We start from the raw sequence: 18,178 nt of genomic DNA, 5'->3' as shown, positions 1-18,178 counted from the left end.
AAATATCGGCTTCCGAGCTCAAAAGGTGCCTGAGATATTGCACAGATGAGAAATAAAATAAACATGTAATTAATAAATCGATAATAATTAAATAATTAATTGATTAATCAAAAAATTGGGGGGAGGGGTAGATAAAAAAAACCGGCATGTCGGATACATAATTTTTCGGTTACTAAAAGCCGATGGTCATTTTGAAAAAAAACAACAATAAAATAACAAATATAAAGGGCCTCCTTCCTTTAAAAAAAATAAAAATAAAATCCAGACGATCAACTGGTATTTTCTTTTATTGGACCTTACCACATAAACCACTGAAGGGATTTTGACTAAACTTGGCATAACTATGGATTTCCAATTGGGAATCTGTGCAACAATAAGTTATTAACTACTCAAGATATTTCAACCATATTTAGCAAAGGAAGACTGTAATACAAAGATGATTTTAGATTGAACAGGTGAAAGGTCATGTGCCCTTTGAAAATAATTTTGCAGACCATAATACGATTTAGAAGCATCTTATGTTATATCTCTCTCTCTCTCTCTCTCTCTCTCTCTCTCTCTCTCTCTCTCTCTCTCTCTCTCTCTCTCTCTCTCTCTCTCTCTCTCTCTCTCTCTCTCTCTCTCTCTCTCTCTCTCTCTCTCTCTCTCTCTCTCTCTCTCTCTCTCTCTCTCTCTCTCTCTCTCTCTCTCTCTCTCTCTCTCTCTCTCTCTCTCTCTCTCTCTCTCTCCGCCCCCCCCCCCATGGACCGTGTGAGCTTCAAATGAGATCAAACGTACAATGGTCATCCTTTATCACACTTCCCAAATAATCGCAGGTGTTTCTCATACTTAAGGAAACACTCCTGATTCTGTCTGGATGCAGTCATGACTAGAAGGGCACTTGGTAGAGCGCATACCTCCGCTACGTAATGCCTGATCCACGAGATCATATGGGGCCCATTAAATTTTTAAAATATTATGCTATACAGTACTACAGTATTTCGTTTTTGACCTTTTCTCTCAATGGTGAAGAATCACTTTAAAAATTAAATAACCCTCATGTCCAGATCTGGATTCACCAAATCGAATCAATTCTTCCTTGTCACACACCCAACCTGTCCAACAAGTTTCATCTGAATCCGTCCACAACTTTTTGAGATATCATGCCATATATCGGTTTCGCCCTACTGCATCTCTCAATGGTAAAGAATCACTTAAAAAACTATCAGATCCGGATCTGGATCTGGATCCAGATCTTCACCAAATTGAATCAATTCTTCCTTGTCACACACTCAACATGTCCACCAAGTTTCATACAAATCCGTCCACAACTGTTTGAGATATCATGCTATATTATATATATCGTTTTTGGCCCTTTCTCTCAATGGTGAGGAATCATTTTTAAAATTCTGGAAGTCGGATCAGGATCCAGATCTTCACCAAAATTGAATCAATTCTTCCACACACTCAACATGTCCATCAAGTTTCATCCAAAGCCATCCACAACTTTTTGAGATGTGCTCTATATCGTTTTTGGCCCTATCTCTCAATGGTGAAGAATCATTTTTTAAATTATAGTCGTCGAAAACCTGGAAATCAATTTGGTTTTTATAAGTCGATAGTGCTACTCTTTAATGAGTTATAGCACTTAGTTTGGTCATGATCATAACTTGGAAGTCAATCGGACTTGAAATTGCATTTTTATCGCAATTTGAAATTTTTGACCCGACCCCCCTAACATTCGACCCCCGACTGTTAAGGAGGGTGTTGGTGTAACACCCCGATGAGACATATGGTTGGATGCAGAATTGGAAGATGCACATTTTGGATTTGGTTTGAAGTCGATACGACCATTTTGGCGGACGAAATTGCGAAAATAAGAATTTTGGTTTTTCGGTGACCTTGACCTTTGACATCGATTCACCAAAAACGACAAGTGTCTAAGTTGGACCATGGCCGACGTCTGTACCCAGTTTGGTCATGATCGCCGAAACGGTGTGGCTGCTACAGGGTAAACAAACACACAAACAAACAGACAGACAGACACACAGAATGACACACACAACCGACCAACATAATTGCCGAAATCCAAAGGATTCTGGCAATTAAGAAATAGACAGAAAGGGGTGAAAACATAACGTCCTTCATCTTCGGTGGCGGAGGTAAATAAATTGCTTTTGGCCGTTTCTCTCCGTGGAGAAGAATCACTTTTAAAATCCTTGGATCCTGATCCGGATCTAGAACCAAAATCTAATCATTTCGTCCTTGTTACAAACCAAACCTCTCCACCAAATTTCGTCTGAATCCATCCACAACATTTTGAGATATCCTGTTCACAGACAAACAGACAGACGGGTGAAAACATAACCTCCGTCCACCTTCGGTGGTGGAGGTAATTATCGACACGAGTACCATTACATTTTTATAATGTTGCGTTCTTGACCCTAATTGTATGGTTTATTTTAGTGATTTTTGCCTCGAAAGTGCTCTTAATCAAAATCTGTGTTCTCTCATTTTGTCACCTTCACAATGTGGATGAGCGCATTGTTTGAGTCTGGATTCTTGATCTCGGTTTTCAGTGCAGTTGAAGGTGATGCCACTCATCAAAATCCATGGGCCCGAAGTCCCGATGGGATAACAGTTGCTGTTGCCAGAACTCAAGGCTTGTGGCTTGTTTTCAAGTGCGTAATGGACTATGTTTGAATTGGTGGTTATGTGATCCTTCCTATGAACAGAAGACTGGTGTCAGTTGTGATAACTGCTTCCTTGGTGGTGCAAAGAATAGATAGAGATATAAAATGGATACTTCTTTGGTATCAAATTATCCTGGATAGACAAAGGTTTGCAATGCTGGAGGTCAGAACCTCAATTGATACTGGTGAATATTGATCGGTCAATATGATGTGAGGGATTTTGAATGGTTGAAGCGAGTCGTACAGACGGTAAAGTACAATGGTGTGAAAGGCTTTGTCTTTGCAAAGGAAGGCAATACGTGTCCCATAGGGTGTTTTTATTTCATCGTGCAGAATCTCGAGATGAAGGCGGGTTTTGGGAGAGGAGGGGTGGTGGGAAATTGAGGGAGTGGATTGGAAGCTAGGGGAAAGACAGCTAGCTGCCCCTTAGTTTGCACCAAATTGTGTGAGCATTTTGGCAGGGAGCAATGTCAGGGGCAACTGTGGACTAGAGGCTCCAAGGAGAGCAGACCCCATGGGAAATGGCTAAATTTGCTGCCATGGTGTATCCTTTTTTTATGTGGCGCCGGTTGGGCCGAAATACCCCTCTATTCCCCCTTCGCCCCCGTACCTTCCCTTTCCTTCAGCAGCTATTGGGCGGCAGGGCAGTCTTTTGAAGGGCGAGCTATCGATTGGCAGAGCTGCCGTTTTGTCGTGGCCTTTCTCCATCGGCTCTAGAGGCTTGGCGGTAAGAGGCTCCAGGCCGGGGGGCCATCGACAAGATGCAGAAACTCGATCCACACGTGTGCACCTCACTTTTAATGACTGCCCAAACTCAGGCAGGGGGTACAGCACACCTCACCCGTCCTTGGACGCTCCATTATTTGTGAGTGTATGTGCACTAGCATTTCACTTGGTGAAATGCTTCTTAGAGGTCCTGCCACTCTCTCAGGGTCTCCTGACGTCCTTTATTTGCACTCCACTTTGTTTTCTTTTTCTCCCAAACAATTTTTTTTTTGCCCCTTTGACTTGATTATGTGGCATCCCATTGTTTGCAGATCCAAAGTGAGATGCTGACACAAACTGAAGCGAACGACTTTGGACACCCGGGTTGTTCTTCCTGCGCTAACTTTTCAGCATAACTTTGTAACTTTTACCGAATGTTGGGTTGGTTGACCTGTCTCGTGTTCTCATCCAAACTGCTGGCTCAAGATGTTTGGTGGAATGCAGGTTCAAATCCCATATATAGATTTTTTTTTATAGGTATTAGTCCATTGTCAACTGCAGTAATGTCATTGCAATTCACATTAGAATACACTGGTGTCCACCGACATCTTTGTCCTGCACATGATTTATGTGGAAGCTCTACAGTGAGCCTTCGATCAATATATAAAAATAATAATGCTGACTCCTTGTATATTCTTCTGTGCACTCTCGTCATCACAGTTACTTTTCTGCTTGTGTTCCTGTTTGGACAACAGTTTATGTCAGCACAAAACACATACAGATGTTATGGTATTCGACAATTCTATTTTGTTATGATATGCTTTAGATCTGATATCGCGTGTGTGTGTGTGTGTGTGTGTGTGTGTGTGTGTGTGTGTGTGTGTGTGTGTGTGTGTGTGTGTGTGTGTGTGTGTGTGTGTGTTTTCAACAAAAGAGCAACGCTGACCCTAAGTGTGACATGCTGACAGCATGTACATTCCGGGTCAGTGTTGGTCCATTGGACTTGATGGTTGGTGGGCTTAGGATCCCAAGGTCCTGATTTCAAATCTTGCTTTGGTATTGAATTCAGACCAGGTGGGGTTGACTCAGCCTGTCATTCTTCTGAGGTCAGCAAAATGAGTACCAGCTTGCTGGGATGATTGAGCCATTCAAGTCTCCTGTGTTGGAGTGGTGACCCATCCAGGATTGTTATCAATAGCCCAGGAGACTGCTTCAGCATCACTAATGCTCTGTACAGAGTATGGTCTCAATGGATTTGGATTTGGATTTGGTGTGTGTGTGCACTTGTTTTTTTGTTTCTGTTATACAAACATGGCTGGTTTTGTGTCTGGGTTGGATGTGGGTTGTGTGATTGTTGGTGTTCCCATTAGGTGTTGTGCATGTGTGGCTGTGGTGTTGTGGACTGAGCACTGTTTTTTGCTCACCTTATCCAGCTGTTTGCACCATCACGTTTTCGCCATTTTTATCAGAGGTGTATATTTGTGTGGATATGTCAAAAGTCTCCCCAGTTAGACCACCCTCTCTGCTTTTGACGTGCCATGCTTCCAGTATCAACCTGTTTTGGTTGTTGGATGTTATGTCTTGGGACACTGGTCCCATCAAAGTCATGTCTGGCCACAAATATTTATATTTATATATATATATATATATATATATATATATATATATATATATATATATATATATATATATATATATATATATATATATACATACACACACTGGCTCATGGAAGAGCTTACGATGTCCTGATATTCGATTTAATTTATTTTGATTTGAGGTTTGGCATTCAGGGATCTTCCATGGGCCCAAACAGCAGTTATAGGTTGATAAGGAAAGGAAATATTTACAGAGGTAACATGTAATTTGGCCAGAATACCTTCCCAAATGTCTTTATTTAAGATCCCATGGAATTGTCAGTGCCCATAAGTGAGTACCAGCATAAAGGACAGCCAGCTTAATGTCCCATTCACACTACGACAAGCTCCATGATAATGCTCCCTGCTGACTTTACATTCGCAGTTTGATCGTTCCAGATTGGATCCTCATAATGAGCAAGGTACTTACTGGTTCAGGTGGATACACCTATGGAAATGTAGGTGACAGAGAGCAAGAGCAGATGAAGAGGAATAGGCAAAAAGTGAACAGGGCAGAGAATAAAAAAAATGGAGAAGAGAAAAAGAAATAAGGGGACAGGCGATATAATAACAGAGAGAAAGACTGAAGGATTATGTGGGAAAGAGGACAAGGATAAGTGAAAATGTAGGGAAAGTATCGGCTGGAGGAAGCACAAAAAATAATTGTAATGTAAAACTATATGGTACTGAAACCCAGACAACTATTGACAATGCCAAAGGGCAAAGAAGTTGCTCTTTTCCTTTGTGTTTAACAGTGAGATTTGATTAGAGGTGAAACATTTTCTGATGTCTCTGTCCTGATGGATAGTTCGTCAAAAGCAAGAAGCATTTGGCACAGAATACGACATGTATATATATATATATATATATATATATATATATATATATGTATATATATATATATATATATATATATATATATATAATATCTTCTTCTTCTTCTTCTTTCGGCTGCTCCCGTTAGGGGTCGCCACAGCGGATCATCCGTATGATCCGCATAGTGATTTGGCACATGTTTTACGCCGGATGCCCTTCCTGACGCAACCCTGGTCGCCTCTTACGACACAGGGATCTGGTACACCTATTTTAACTGGGGTATACACCGGCCCAGTATACTGGTACTCATTTCACCGACCTCGGAAGGATGACAGGCTGAGTCAACCCCCTGGTGTATTAATTCAGTGGCCCAACGGGGCTTGAACTCAGGACCTTTTAGATCCCAAGCCGCTGCCCTAACCACTGCGCCAACACCAGGATGTGTGTGTGTGTGTGTGTGTGTGTGTGTGTGTGTGTGTGTGTGTGTGTGTGTGTGTGTGTGTGTGTGTGTGTGTGTGTGTGTGTGTGTGTGTGTGTGTGTGTGTGTGTGTGTGTGTGTGTGTGTGTATGTATGTGTGTATGTATATATATATATATATATATATATATATATATATATATATATATATATATATATATATATATATATATATATATATATATATATATATCTTTATTGGTTCACGAAAAAATATTATCACGAAAAAAATAAGTGACCATTATATTCGTTATTGTTGTGTGTCTGTCTGTCTGTCCCGAGCATAACTGCATGGGTTTTGATCCGATCCTGATAAAATTTTGGTGGGAGGTTAATATCATGATCTAGTTGTGTTTTTCTGAGAATGGGCGTGGTGCGCCCATTATGGGCGGAGCCACGCCCAAAAAACATGTTTTTAGGGGGTAGCCGATTTCAATTTGCGTCTTCTCCTAGGGGGTTTGTCGAATCTGGCAGGGGTTTCAGTATTTGGTTAGCCCAATGGCACCTGCATAGCCACACTGAGCTCGATTTTTCATTTTCATCCCAAGGTCAAGGTCACAAGGTCACGAACTTAGAAAATTTCGAATTTTGACTTAAAAATCATACGACCGCCCAAACTTTGAGAGCAAGGATGACAATATTTTTTTATGCATAATCTTGGTCATTCCCCATCTAAAGTCTTGAAACCATTTTTCTCTATCTCGAACACCTTGCCCGTGGCGCCCCCTTGAAGTTTGTTTTTATGCTGATTTCATCAAAGTATGGATAATCCGAGGAGTGTGAAATGCCATATAGCCTATATCACGTTATATTGTTCCTGGAATGTTCCAGAGGAAGTTTTGCACCAAAGGTCATAATCCTTGACCTTTGACCTTTAAAGTTCACAAAGGTCAAATTTTCAAAGTTGTGGGAATCGAACAGGGTTTTCGACCTTCTTCGACGAACTAACTCCAATAAGCTATAGCACGTATCCTGATTCCTTATTTTAATGTCCACAACATTGTTTTGTGACCTTTAAAGGTTATGCAAATGTCAAATTTTTAAAGTTGTTGAATGAAACTGGGTTTTCGACATTTTGCAGCTAATAACCTGTCACTCGTACCACATCCTGTTGATCATTTTTATAACTTGGTCAAACATCATCACATTGTCTCATCCTTGACTTCTGAAACAATCTAAATCATCAAATACCGCTCGTGAACCATCGTCGTCTTCAGACTTGTATCTCTCTCCTCATCTCTCTCTTCATCTCTCTCCTCATCTCTCTCTCCCTCTCCCTCTCCCTCTCTTTATCTCTCTCTCTCTCTCTCTCTCTCTCTCTCTCTCTCTCTCTCTCTCTCTCTCTCTCTCTCTCCCTCTCTCTCCCTCTCCCTCTCCCTCTCTTTATCTCTCTCTCTCTCTCTCTCTCTCTCTCTCTCTCTCTCTCTCTCTCTCTCTCTCTCTCTCTCTCTCTGTCTCTGTCTCTCTCTCTCTCTCTCTCTCTCTCTCTCTCTCTCTCTCTCTCTCTCTCTCTCTCTCTCTCCTCTCCCTCTCCCTCTCCCTCTCCCTCTCCCTCTCCCTCTCTTTATCTCTCTCTCTATCTCTCTCTCTCTCTCCCTCTCCCTCTCCCTCTCCCTCTCCCTCTCCCTTCCCCTCTCCCTCTCCCTCTCCCTCTCCCTCTCTTTATCTCTCTCTCTCTCTCTCTCTCTCTCTCTCTCTCTCTCTCTCTCTCTCTCTCTCTCTCTCTCTCTCTCTCTCTCTCCCTCTCCCTCTCCCTCTCCCTCTCCCTCTCTTTATCTCTCTCTCCCTCTCCCTCTCTTTATCTCTCTCTCCCTCTCCCTCTCTTTATCTCTCTCTCTCTCTCTCTCTCTCTCTCTCTCTCTCTCTCTCTCTCTCTCTCTCTCTCTCTCTCTCTCTCTCTCTCTCTCTCTCTCTCTCTCTCTCTCTCTCTCTCTCTCTCTCTCTCTCTCTCTCTCTCTCTCTCTCTCTCTCTCTCTCTTGCCCCCCCTCCTTTTTCCCTTCTTTCCCTCTCCCTCTTTTCATCACATCCTAGGCAGGGTCCCAAACACTCGTGACAGGGTGAGGTGTGACTGTAACCATGTGCCTTTGCCCTATGGGTGCATTGTTCTCCTGGGGGAAGCTCAGTTGCCTGTGTCCAACTGTTTGGTGTCTGGGCCTTAGATGGTAGTTTTACAATGGCTTACTGTGGGACTTGGAGCTGCTGTTTGTTGGTTTTAGATTGGACAAGGAACGTGGAAGTTGTGCAATGAACAACAATGTCTTCTATGGTGTGCACGAGATGGCATGTTGCAGAAACAGAAAGGGGAAGACTCGAATACTGTAATGCAAATGGGATTTTTCTTCTTCTTCTTCATCATCTGATTTGGGGTTCTTATTCTACTTAAAAGTTCCTTTACCAGGAACTTCAACACGGGAAGATCAGGCTATTAGGCCCATCAAGTCTGCACAATGGCTGCCAGCTTATGGTTGCTTGTCCACAGTCGATTCTTTTCAATGCTGATCGGCAAGCAAGGAAGCAGCACATACCATTTTAAGTCGTTGGTACGACTGGGCCGGAGTTTGAACCGCTGTCTGCGTCAGTCTGTGAACATGATGTTTCAAAAAGTTGTTTCGGATGAAACTTGGTGAACAGGTTGGGTGTGCAACAAGGACAAATGTATTCGATTTTGGTGAAGATCTGGATCTGGATTCGGATACGAGAATTTTTTTTTAATTTTCAGTGACTTTTCACCATTGAGAGATGGGGCCAAAAATTATATATATATAGCAGGATATCTCAAAAAGTTATGGATGGATTCAGACGAAACTTGGTGGATGACCTGGTTAGGTGACAAGAACAAGCCGATTCGATTTTGGTTCAGTTGCGGATACAGATCGGGCCCATCAGTGGGACACAAAACGTCAGCCGTTCATCCTGGTGGAGATATGCTCTCTACCGAGCGCCGTTGTTGTTGTGTTGGTTCATGTGTATACCTCCTGTTGCCTACCGATTTAATCATCCTCCATTTCTCTCCACAAATACTCGAGAACCTTAAGCTGGATGACCAGACCAAGTGAACAATGCGAGGTGTGGATGGTTTCCCCCTTCTTTGACAGTTTTTTGAGTGAAGCATTGCTCGAGATGAATCTTCCTGGTGCTTGAACTTGAACCCTAAGTACAGACATTCTAGCTCATACTCACGCAGTTCTTGTTTGTGAGGCAGAGTTTGCTCTGCATTCGTCCTTGCAGCTCATCGAACCTCTCGCTCCCGCCCGTCAATCCCAAAATACCCGCGGCACATTTTTCCCTTAAATGCTTCCAGCTGTGCTATATTACCCAGCAGGCCTTGCTCCCCAGTATTGTGTCGTGCCGGCCCTTCTTGTCCTCCACATATTACAATATTGAAAATTTGGTTCCAACTTAATCTACAATATTAATTCCCTTGTCCTTACTGTTATGTAAACCTTTGCATTTATTTATTCAGTGAATGGTATCAAAACGTTGTGTTTGCAAGCATCTGTATTGATACTTGATACCCAGCAGTTGGAATTGCACATTAAAACACAAATTATTACATTAGCTGTTTGCTGTCTTCTCCTGATCACACCTTCTTGCTTTTAACGCCCTGGTCCCTCATAAACCACAGGAGTTGGCGAACCAGGAAGCATGGTGTGTACAACATGCCGGCACCCTTTCAGCAGCGCTTGGCAACTTTTACAGCATGCCCAGACATCCCACGGCCTCTGCCTCTATGTTGAAGCTTCAACACTCGGTAGCCCCAGGTCTTCGAGACAGATGCCGGCAGTCTCATTGCGTACAACTAGTCCTTGCGGCAATGGTGGTGGTGAAAGTGGGGCAGTGGATAGCGTTCAACCAACATCAAGTGCGGAGCCCACTGCTCCGACTTTTCCCATTGGTGGTGGGCCACTTGACCTCTTACGGCTTGCTGGCCTGTCAGTTCTTCCCCCAACACCACCGTTATTTGGTTCACCACCACCCCCACAAGTGAGACTGCCACTGGATCTTGCACCAGTCCGGACCTCAGAGGACCTTTTGGCATCAGGTGGTACTGTTGGAGGTGGCAACAACGGCAGTGGCAGCAGTCGTGTGATGGGAGCTTCTCCTTCCGGTCTTCATCTCAACCCATTGCCTATGGAGCCAGGCATGGACTTCTCACGTCGCCTGCGAGAGCTTGCCAACAACACAAGCGTCGGTGCCACCACTCCAAGTGGCCACAACAATTGGACACTGAACACCGGCAGTGGTGCTGCAAACAGCAACAATAACAATGGAAGCAACACTTCAACGCCACCTATCTCACCTCCAGTTCGCCCACGGCTGCTTCATTCCCCATCTTTTGCTGCGCCTGGCAAGGCCTTGACCCCGGCTTCAGCCTTAAATTTCTTGGCAGCGTCTGCGGCAGCGGTGGCAAGGCCGTCATCACCTAGACAGACTTTAGCCCAGGTTGGTTCGACCCTGCAGCTTTCGACTCCCAAGGCCTGCGAGTTCTGTGGAAAGACTTTCAAGGTGAGCTCTTTACACACTTCGTTGTTTTTTTTTTGTTTGTTTTTTAAGCAGAACTCTTTACCCTGAGAGATATCTCTTGTCTCGAGACACTGACTGATTTGGTGTAAGTTGTTATGCAAATATTCCATCCAAACCACCATGAAGCGCCACTGTGCTTCGTGTTAGCAGCTGCGCTCGGTGCATTGTGTTCCAACATTGAAGTTTTTGTTCTTCCACGTACCTTTGCTCATGTCTAGCAAATGCAAATTAAAATGAAACGACAATAATTCCACAGTAGCTGACACATCATTCAGAGAAGCGACGCAAACCAATTAGGTTGTTACGGATTATTTGCTGCGTATTCGAAAACCATCGCGATGCTTGTTAAAGCGTGAAACATAGCAATTAAAATGAAATGAGTGCGTTCTCCCGTATGGGTGTGGAACTCTGTTCGAAACACGAGTCCGGCAATTGAAATCTTTCCGGCATCCATTGTCCATCTCTCAAACGCCGTCCACGTTTCACAGCTCTCCAGTAAGCAGGCGGATGCAGGTTTTCCCCACACCCTCCCCACCACCTCCACCCTCGCCCTTTAACCGTGGGGCTTTTGCAGCCTATAATGATGGATCTCTCCAGATAGCAGACTTGGAGGAGGCTTCCTGCTGTAGGAGTGCTCACCTTGTAGCTCCACAGGTCCAGGGTTCGAGTATTGCTTCTGACCTTGCTCACCCCAAGTCACAGCATGCCCGCAGGCAGGCAGGCTCCTGGCAAGTCCAACGCGGCTCTTGTGTGGAGGGCCTTGGGTTTTCATAGGCACAGCGATAATCCTGGAGGCTTTCCAGAACCTGCATTTGCAAATGAGCCCCTGGGCCAGATAAAACTGGACAAAGGCAACGGGTCAAATGCAAGGTAGAGAGCTACAGAAAATATTGATGGCTTTTGTTTTCAAATTACATCAACGCATCCACGACGGGGGACGAGGACGGGGCTCAGGCTAACGATAGCACGAGAGTAAAAGTTTTGTTTTTTTCTGCCCCTGTTATCTCTCTTGCCCTTGTTCATTCCTGCATTCATAATTGGGTCATTTGTTCTCTGCGTTGATGAGTTGATAGTGAGATGTGTGGGTCAGTCTGGCCAGGTTGTCTGTGCCCAAGGGTAGAAAACATCTTCGCTCACTGCCTGGTCCGCTCGAGAGATGCTGGTTCAAATCCATTTCTTATTTTGGTCCCTGTGCAGTGGGAATTACGTCTTCGAGAATTGGCAGGACCAAATATATTTTCAGTTCCCCAAAACTAAGAATCAGGAGCATGAGTAGATGGTGCGGAAGAATGTAACATATACGCAATGTTGACACAAGGAGCGTGATGACCATTTTGACCAGTGTGCCTGGAAGTGCACCCACATCCCATGTGCTTAATGTGCATATTCTTCACCACCAAGGAATCTTTACAATCAAAGGAATCTTTAACCTTCACATGATTGCACACAGGACAAACAAATAAACGTCACCTTTAGTGAACAACAACAAAGTAAACTAAGTATGCTCTCCATTGCAGCACCTCTGTGTAACATCTCCCTCTTCTGTTTATTATTTATTTATTTAAAATTTGCTTCCTGAAAGAGTTGCGAGAAAGCAAAGGTGTGAATCACAGACTACCTGTAACTTGCATTGCTAACGGTGGAAAACCCCACGCGACGTTTAGGAGAGGAGATCGGGACCATACTCTGTGCAGATCGTTGGTGATGCTTAAGCAGTCTCCTTGGCTATTGGACACAATCCTGGACGGGTCGCCACTCCGACACAATTTTCCAGCAAGCTGGCACTCATTTTGCCGACCTCGGAAGGATGACAGGCCAAGTTAACCCCACCTGGTATAAATTCAACAGCTCAGCGGGATTTGAACTCAAGACCCTAGAATCCAAAGCCTGCCACCCTAACCATTAATCCAACACCAGGCATGCGACGTATAAAGTAGACAAGATTGGCAGAATTTTTGATCCCCCTCCCCTCCCTCCTCCCCACCTCAACTTTTCCCTCCTCTTTAATCATTTTACTTCTTTTCACCTCTTCCCAAACCCACTCATTTGTTCATTCTCACGTCCCAGTTTCTCTTCCTGAAAAAGAAAATTCTCCTTCCTCATCTCCCCCTTTTGCATACGTAATATGTGGATGGCACCACACCTGGCTGAAGCTGTACGCGTGAGTGACAGTTAGTTTAATCCCTGCTAGCATTCCAGCAGGACGTTTCTGGTTAGTGATTGTAAAATCCATGTAAGGTTTTGCGCTAAAACGATCTTACGCATTCTGGCTTAACTGTCCCACTTAGGTGACACTGGTCCTGATGCAGCCCCCTCCCTCTCCCCTTGCCCCCCCCCACCCTCCAGGCATTGGCCCATTGCGGCCTGAAAACGCTGAAAGTTTGATTTGTCCTTCTTCGTCTCGCTTGGCTGGCCCAGTTCAGGGTCAAGTAAAAAAATAGCGTTAACAAGCCGTGGGCAAGAGAACGAGAGCAAGTGACCCTTTTTTACCTTGTCATCATGTTTTAGGGTTGTTAATTGCACTGCTGTGCTGAAGAGTAATAACGCTTTAGTTAATGGTGATGTAAGCTTTGAGTCCTGCTTGCATCTCACCTAGCCCCACCTGCCAAATGCCCGTGCAGTCAATTCGAGTCACATCGCATCCCCGTTACCTGGAACCTGGAACCAAACGGTGTGTGGATGGGCTTGCGTATCCGATGAGGGGAGAGAGGGAGAGGGAGAGGGAGAAACTCACACAAACAATAATTTAGACAGGTAACAATGGAGAGTGTGACGTCATTTTACTGACTATGTTTACATCGCTATACGTTAAATCCTTAGTGTGGAGCACAGTGAACCCATTGAGTGATTGGTGGTTTTATTTATTTAATGTTTATTTATTTATTTATTTTTCCTCTTGAGTAAAAGGAAGTTTCGAATGTGATGTTTTATGCAGTCTCCCATGGTGGCAGATGACGCGAGTAGTTTGCCTTTAAAATTGGCTGTTTCGACGACCATGATGGAATTGTCATCTCAGTCGATGAGTCGGTAGAAAGTCGCCGCTTATGAAGCCTCGTGGGGCCAGTTGTGCAGATGGAGGAATCGTACTGACGCAAAAGGTGTCCCAGTACGGGGAGTTTGGGGTTGTACGAGAGATCTTTACACTGCGATGTATTTAACATCCACATTGAGATGGGTCAAGCAGGTTAACACCCCCACCAGTGTGAGTTCCACACCGCAGTTCCTAATATGGAACTGCGCCAAATGAAATGTGACAGAGATCAAACCTGGGACGAGACTGTACCCAGTCGTGTACTACTGGGTTACCCAGAATCTTTGAATGGCCTCATTTAGCTTTGTGTCCTTCACTCACTTATTGGTCTATATTTCATCATCAGCATGTGTGTGTGCACACAGGCCAGCAAGCTGAAAAGGCACGTGTGCACACACCATGCGGCCTGTTCTACATCACCGCTTCTGCCGGCAGCGCGCGTCAAGCAAGAGGCATCGTCCGAGTGCTCTCCGGAGCCAGGTACGAGTGATGCTCCTCCAGTGGTGGTGGCAACAGCGTCTGTGCCGGGCGGCGGAAGCGCGTCTGTAGCGCTATGCTCTGTGGTGGCACAGTACCGGAGCGAGTTTGCAGCAGCGGTGACAGGAGCAGCAACCTTCACTACCGGAGCGACTGGGGAGGATGGCGACGGGTCCGAGATGGACGGAAATGAGGAAGGTAGGATACATGCTATTCCCTTGTGCGTGATTCATTTAGTGTAAAGCTGCTTGCTGGCAGTTTTCTCGAAGATGGGCAAATGATTTATCGTACGTAAGCAACATCTCACTCTCGCACTTTGACCACAGAATGATTGTGTTTATCGTTGATGTGTTAGCCCTTACAGCAGAGTAAGCTGGTAATAATCATCGCTTGGCAATGGCTGCCTTGGAGACAGGCTGATGGGGGTGGTCTTTTGGAACATACCATTATTTTTAAAACATGCAGGGCTGGGCGTGCGTGCTGTGATCAGGCAACGATTGAAGATTCCAACAACACCTGTCATTCTGGTAACCATCGCTAGCATCATTGCCTTTGCCATGCGTTTCCGTTGCTATTTTCGGGCAACAATCCACGTGAGGACATTTTAAAGTCCTCGTGTAACTATCATCGATTGTGTGCGATTATGATCAACACGGTGTGCTGTCTTTTCATTTATAAGTATCAGTCGTATTCTTATCTGGCAAATACTCCCTGCCTCTCAGAGAGCCATGTGCCTGGATCATTTACAGATAAACCTTTCTTTCCCTTCACATTCACAGTTTGGTTTTTCTTGCGCTTTTTGTTTTCTTCTTCTTCTTCTTCTTCTTCTTCTTCATGCCTTCCCACTTTTAGAGTACCTGCACCGTACACTTGTAAACCCTTTTGTCTTTGTGCTCATCCCATTTCACCGACATGCTCCTCCTATTTAATACAAGCCCCACCCATTTCCTTTGTGTACCCTTCCCATGCAGTGTATCCATCTCTACTTCACCCCCCCCCCTCCTCCACCCCCCTGAACTCTCTCCTTTTAAAGCCTATAATTATCTGAAAACCTTTCACATCAAAGCAGTTTTCTCTTCAACCTTACTTTGACAACTTCCTTTCTTGAGGTTTTTATGCCTCCACTGACAAAGTCGCCAGAGGCATGATGTTTTCAGGTTGTCCGTCTGTACGCACGTCCGTCGGTCTGTGCTAATTTTCTCTGTTTTCTCTGCAACCGCTTATCTGATTGACACAAAACTTTCACCACTGGTGCGGCTACTCGCGGAGAATGTTGTAATGATAATTATGACGCCATAGGTCACGTGGTGTGGCAGCCATGTTGGAAAAAAGGAAAAAAATTGCACCTCTGTACCTCCGAAACCGCTCCATGGAAAAATTTCAATCTTGGCACATGGCAAGTACTCCCCATGGGAAATAAGCGTGATATTTTCAATGATGTCAAAGGTGGCTTCGTTACGACGTCATAATTGCATACGTCGAATGCTTTATCCGATCAGTATGAAAATTTTGAGGGTCATCTGGGGCTAAATTGTAGGGTGGGGGGTTGATGACGTCATCGGTCATGTGGTTCGGCAGCTTTCGTTTTTTTATGTGGGCGGAGGCATCTCTGACGACGTCGAGTGCAGTAGCCTTCTTGTTTTTTTTTTCATTTTCTTTTATCACCCACAAGGCCTGATCACAATGTGCTTTCCACACCCACTCTGCCATTATTTTCCTCATTTTAATCAATTACACACCATCATTTTCTGCTTCTGTTCTGTCTTGAATGCCCTGGATCTTCATTTCTTCATCAGTTTCTGTTGCTTACATATTAGAACGAATAAAAAGTGTGTATTCACTTGGTTGTGACAACCTCATTAAGCTGTGTGCCGGTTAATTGTTACTGGATATTGAATAGCCTTCACTATGGTCTCGTCCCAAGATCTGAACTATCCTTGGTAAATGTAGAGTCTGACTCTGGTCGAATCAGCCAGCATTCGAGATGGTGGTGCTTTGTTTTGGGAGCAAAAGCAACAGCGGCATTGATTGATGTCCCAGGGCAACCTTTGAAGCCAACAGGTTACGTTTGAAACAGAATGCGGCAGCTGGAGTTTTGCTTTGTTTCCTCGGCCTCTCCGGAAGGCCGGGATTGTCTGGGGCGGGCGGCGTGTTGGTTGCCAAAAGACGGCGCGGGCCCTCTCTGCGTGTCCTCCCGTGTGCTCAGCCTCTTGAAGAGCTGTGTAATGGCTGCTTTTGATTCTACTTTTGGCCTTCAAGGTTTTGGACTGCTTGATTAAAACGCCTGCTAAATTTGGCAAAGGGCACCACGGTGTCCAGACGTGGGTATTTCTGCCGTGTTAAGTTTGGAATTTCAAAAGGTGGTTATACTTATGTTTTTGTGTTTTTATTTTGTTATATTTTTTTTACCTTCTTTTTTGGGGGGATTTGCATCACGTGGGTGAGAATGGGACATAAAGTTGGACGTACCATGCGATATGGTGGTTTGATTCCACTTTCATGACATGAGACTTATGCACTGTGGATGAGATGATGACAATGATGATGATGATGCTAATGAAATGTGAGCTCGCAGATGTCGATAATGTAAAGAGTGAGAACCTTCTGTTCTCTTGGGGCCTAGTGTCCACCGCGTTTATGTCTTGGCTCAAAGTTCACCATTTAATCGCATTACTATCAATGACCTTTCTAGATTAGAAGATCCAGGGACGCACTAATTGACCCAAACTATCATTCAATAGCCGACTCTCCTCGGGCTCCTTTCCAAACTTTTTCTCCACCCACTCAGATAACAGGACCTTTTCGCAGGCTTTTAGTGCAGTGTTCTCTCGCCGGGTGGATGATGCAAGCTTTTTTGTTGAGCTGAAAGTAAAACTTCTTCATCCGAAGCACGTGCGATGACCTTCTTGTCATGTCGAATTATATTGCAGCTGCTTTATTTTGTGTATCCAGACAGTAACAAGGAATAACAAAGAACTTTGATGCAGGAGCTGTAGGAGGCCATTCAGCCCATCATGCCTACAGTGCACTAACACCAGACCAAACAAATCCATCTCAGGCCACAGACCCAATCTGAACGGGAGGAGGAGGGAGGTGCTGAAAATGCAAATAAAATGATATTTAAAGTGAAAGTATTTTTAATTTTTACAAGCATTGAGCCCATCACTTTGCTGATGGTAGTTGAACAACATAACTTACATGTTACAGTCCAGAAATACAGTTTATTGAGTCAATATTTGTGCTTTATTTTATTCCAGAAATCTTTTGTTTAATGCTAACGACTTGTTTTTTTTGAAAAAAAATTCAAGTTGAAAAATGCAATTCTCATTGAGTCATGAATAACGTACTGCTGCAAATGACTGGCTTAGTGCGAGCAGTAACGTCAATCATAAGGATGTCCCAGACATAATGCCGTGTGATGACACCGCCATCTTACTAAATCCGTCATCCCAATGCCCAGCGTCTGGCATTCAGTCCATCGCCTACAGACAGATAGTTAGATATATGAGTTATGGTGGTCAACTGCCATCATCGAAGCGACAGGATGGGTTGAGTGCTCAATGCCGGGATGACGTGCAGGTCTGTCGAGGCCAAGCCAATCACCAGACGTAATTCTGCAATGGCGTCCCAGATGTGACGCTGTCATGGTGTCCCAGCGAAAAGAATGTGACTGACGGACAGACAGTGAAATCGGGCTACTTTAATATACAGAAAAGTCTGGAGACTGCGATGGTTCACGAGCAATGTACACGGTTCGCTTTTTTTATTTTTTTGACCTTCGAGGGGACGCCACGGGCAAACTGGTGGGAATCGGGAAAAACGTAAATTATGAAAGTT

The 18,178-nt window shown here is 44.4% G+C and overlaps 1 protein-coding gene and 1 long non-coding RNA gene across 6 annotated transcripts in view; one reads left to right on the top strand and one right to left on the bottom strand.

Moving 5' to 3' along the window:
- The window catches only part of LOC147014341 (uncharacterized), a 200,664-nt gene that overhangs the window by 9,862 nt on the left and 172,624 nt on the right, over positions 1-18,178 (bottom strand). The window lies entirely within an intron of this gene.
- The window catches only part of LOC147014342 (BCL11 transcription factor A-like), a 118,759-nt gene that overhangs the window by 97,268 nt on the left and 3,313 nt on the right, over positions 1-18,178 (top strand). For all 4 annotated transcript variants that reach the window (XM_085852253.1, XM_085852252.1, XM_085852251.1 and 1 more), the window contains 2 exons: positions 9,935-10,815; positions 14,230-14,539. In XM_085852253.1, coding sequence (XP_085708379.1) covers positions 9,935-10,815; positions 14,230-14,539 — 1,191 coding nt within the window. The remainder of the gene's footprint in view (positions 1-9,934; positions 10,816-14,229; positions 14,540-18,178) is intronic.

The sequence above is a fragment of the Eptatretus burgeri genome, chromosome 13, assembly GCF_056783735.1.
Source record: "Eptatretus burgeri isolate ZD-2024b chromosome 13, Ebu_testis_v1, whole genome shotgun sequence".
Taxonomy (NCBI): domain Eukaryota; kingdom Metazoa; phylum Chordata; class Myxini; order Myxiniformes; family Myxinidae; genus Eptatretus; species Eptatretus burgeri.
This window is presented reverse-complemented; position numbering and strand designations above follow the sequence as displayed.